The sequence below is a fragment of the Aristolochia californica genome, unplaced genomic scaffold (assembly GCF_029961685.1).
Source record: "Aristolochia californica isolate CCGP_79_NKW_82.1479 unplaced genomic scaffold, dmAriCali1.0.hap1 SCAF_9, whole genome shotgun sequence".
In the NCBI taxonomy this organism is placed as follows: Eukaryota; Viridiplantae; Streptophyta; class Magnoliopsida; order Piperales; family Aristolochiaceae; genus Aristolochia; species Aristolochia californica.
In genome coordinates this window covers 24,987,736-24,989,644 of record NW_027182290.1, presented here as the reverse complement: position 1 = coordinate 24,989,644, position 1,909 = coordinate 24,987,736, and the positions used below count along the sequence as shown (strand labels likewise).

Below are 1,909 nucleotides of genomic sequence, written 5' to 3'. Positions count from 1 at the left end.
CCCCACGATGACCTTACCACGAAGGTCGATCCGTGTACTGACTCAATGTAGGGCATTGATTAGGCTCCACAACTTAACAATCTCCCACTTGGAGACTAATCCATCATCAAAATCTCTTACGCAACGGCAAAAATTTCTCAATCCTCAGAGAGAAGTCCAACTTAAGTTGTGCACTACTTCAATTTCTCAATCGTAACAGCCTTTGTCAACATAACAATTGGATTCTGACTTCCTTGAATCTTCTCAAGTTCTAAGATGCTATTCTTCAGAGCCGATCTGATGAAGTGATAATGCACCTATATGTGCTTTGTTCTGGTATGATAAATGAGATTCTTTGCTAAATGAATAACACTTTGTTGTCACAATACAACACATACTTCCCATGCTTGAGACCTAATTCTTCTTAAAAAGACTGCAACCATACCATCTCTTTGCTGGCATCAATCACAAGAACATATTCTCCCTCAGTAGTGGAAAGAGCAACTATCTTCTGTAACTTAGAGACCCAACTAATTGTTGTACCACCCAAAGTGTATATATATCCAATGGTACTCTTCTTGCCATCAATGTCTCCATCTATGTCAGCAACTACATAACCCTGTAATCCCAAGTCTAACTTTCTGAAACATAAGGTTGAGTTTACAGTGCCTCTCAAATACCTGAGAATCCACTTCACTGCTTCCTAATGTTGCTTACCTGGATTACTCATATATCTACTCACCACTCCCACCGGATGAGCTATGTCTGGTCTAGTGCACACCATGGCATACATGAGACTGCCAATAGTGTAAGCATAAGGCACATTGGCCATGTTGGCTCACTCCTACTCTATAGAAAATGATTGTTCCTTAGATAACCTAAAGTGACTAGCCAAAAGAGTACTTACTAGTTTTGCTTCATTTATGTTGAATTTGCTCAACACCTTCTTCACATATTCTTCTTGGATAGTTTCAAGACATCAATGTCCCTAGTAATCCTCATCCCAATGATTTGTTTTGCAGCACCCAAATCCTTCATTGCAAACTTCTTGGACAACTCCCTTTTCAACTTTTCTATTTCCTGTTTGCAAGCACATGCTATTAACATATCATCAACATGTAGCAGTAGAATGATATAGGAGTCATCAAGCCTCTTCACATAACAGCAATGATCTGCTGGGCACCTCAAGAAACCATTACTACTCATAAAAGTGTTAAACTTCTTATACCATTGTCTTGGAGCATGTTTAAGACCATATAAGCTTTTTTGAAGTTTGCACACCATTTTATCCTTTCCTTGTGCTTTGAAACCTTGTGGCTAGGGGTGGCATCGAGCCGAGCCGAGCCGAGCCCGAACCTGCCTATGTTGGAGCCGAGCTTCATTTAAATATTTCGAGCCAAGCTTTGAGCCGAGCCTCGTCTCGAGCCTAAAATTGTTATCGAGCTCGAGCCCAAAAATTTTAACCGAGTTCGAGCCGAGCTTCGAACTAAACTCGAGCCTCAACATACATTTAAAAATTTTCAAAAAATATATATCAAATAAATTGTATATAAAATTATACATACATTTTACATAAAATTGGACATGACCTCTACATAAAATTAGGCATAACCTATATATATAATACATGTATAAGATTGGGCATAACTTCTTCTTAAAATTGAGCATAATCTATGTATATAATACCCGTATAAAATTCGGCATGACCTCTACTTAAAATTGGGCATAATAATATACATAATACCTACATAAACACTCCATAAACACTCCATAAAATTATCTATACATTCCATAAACACTCCATGAAATTGTTTATACCCTCCATAAAATAGTCTAAACACTTCATACATTGCATAACATTATAAATAAACTCCATACAATAATCAAACACAACAAAATTAAATGAAATATCACTATCAATTTATAATCA

At 37.0% G+C, this 1,909-nt stretch overlaps 1 protein-coding gene across 1 annotated transcript; it reads right to left on the bottom strand.

The window, feature by feature from the left end:
• Positions 1 to 258: 258 nt before the first annotated feature.
• LOC137940680 (secreted RxLR effector protein 161-like) lies at positions 259 to 811 on the bottom strand. Its single transcript, XM_068785826.1, has 3 exons — positions 722 to 811; positions 425 to 598; positions 259 to 312 (listed from the first exon to the last, which is right to left on the bottom strand). Exons 1-3 carry the CDS (start codon positions 809 to 811, stop codon positions 259 to 261), a joined length of 318 nt encoding a protein of 105 aa, XP_068641927.1.
• Positions 812 to 1,909: the final 1,098 nt, after the last annotated feature.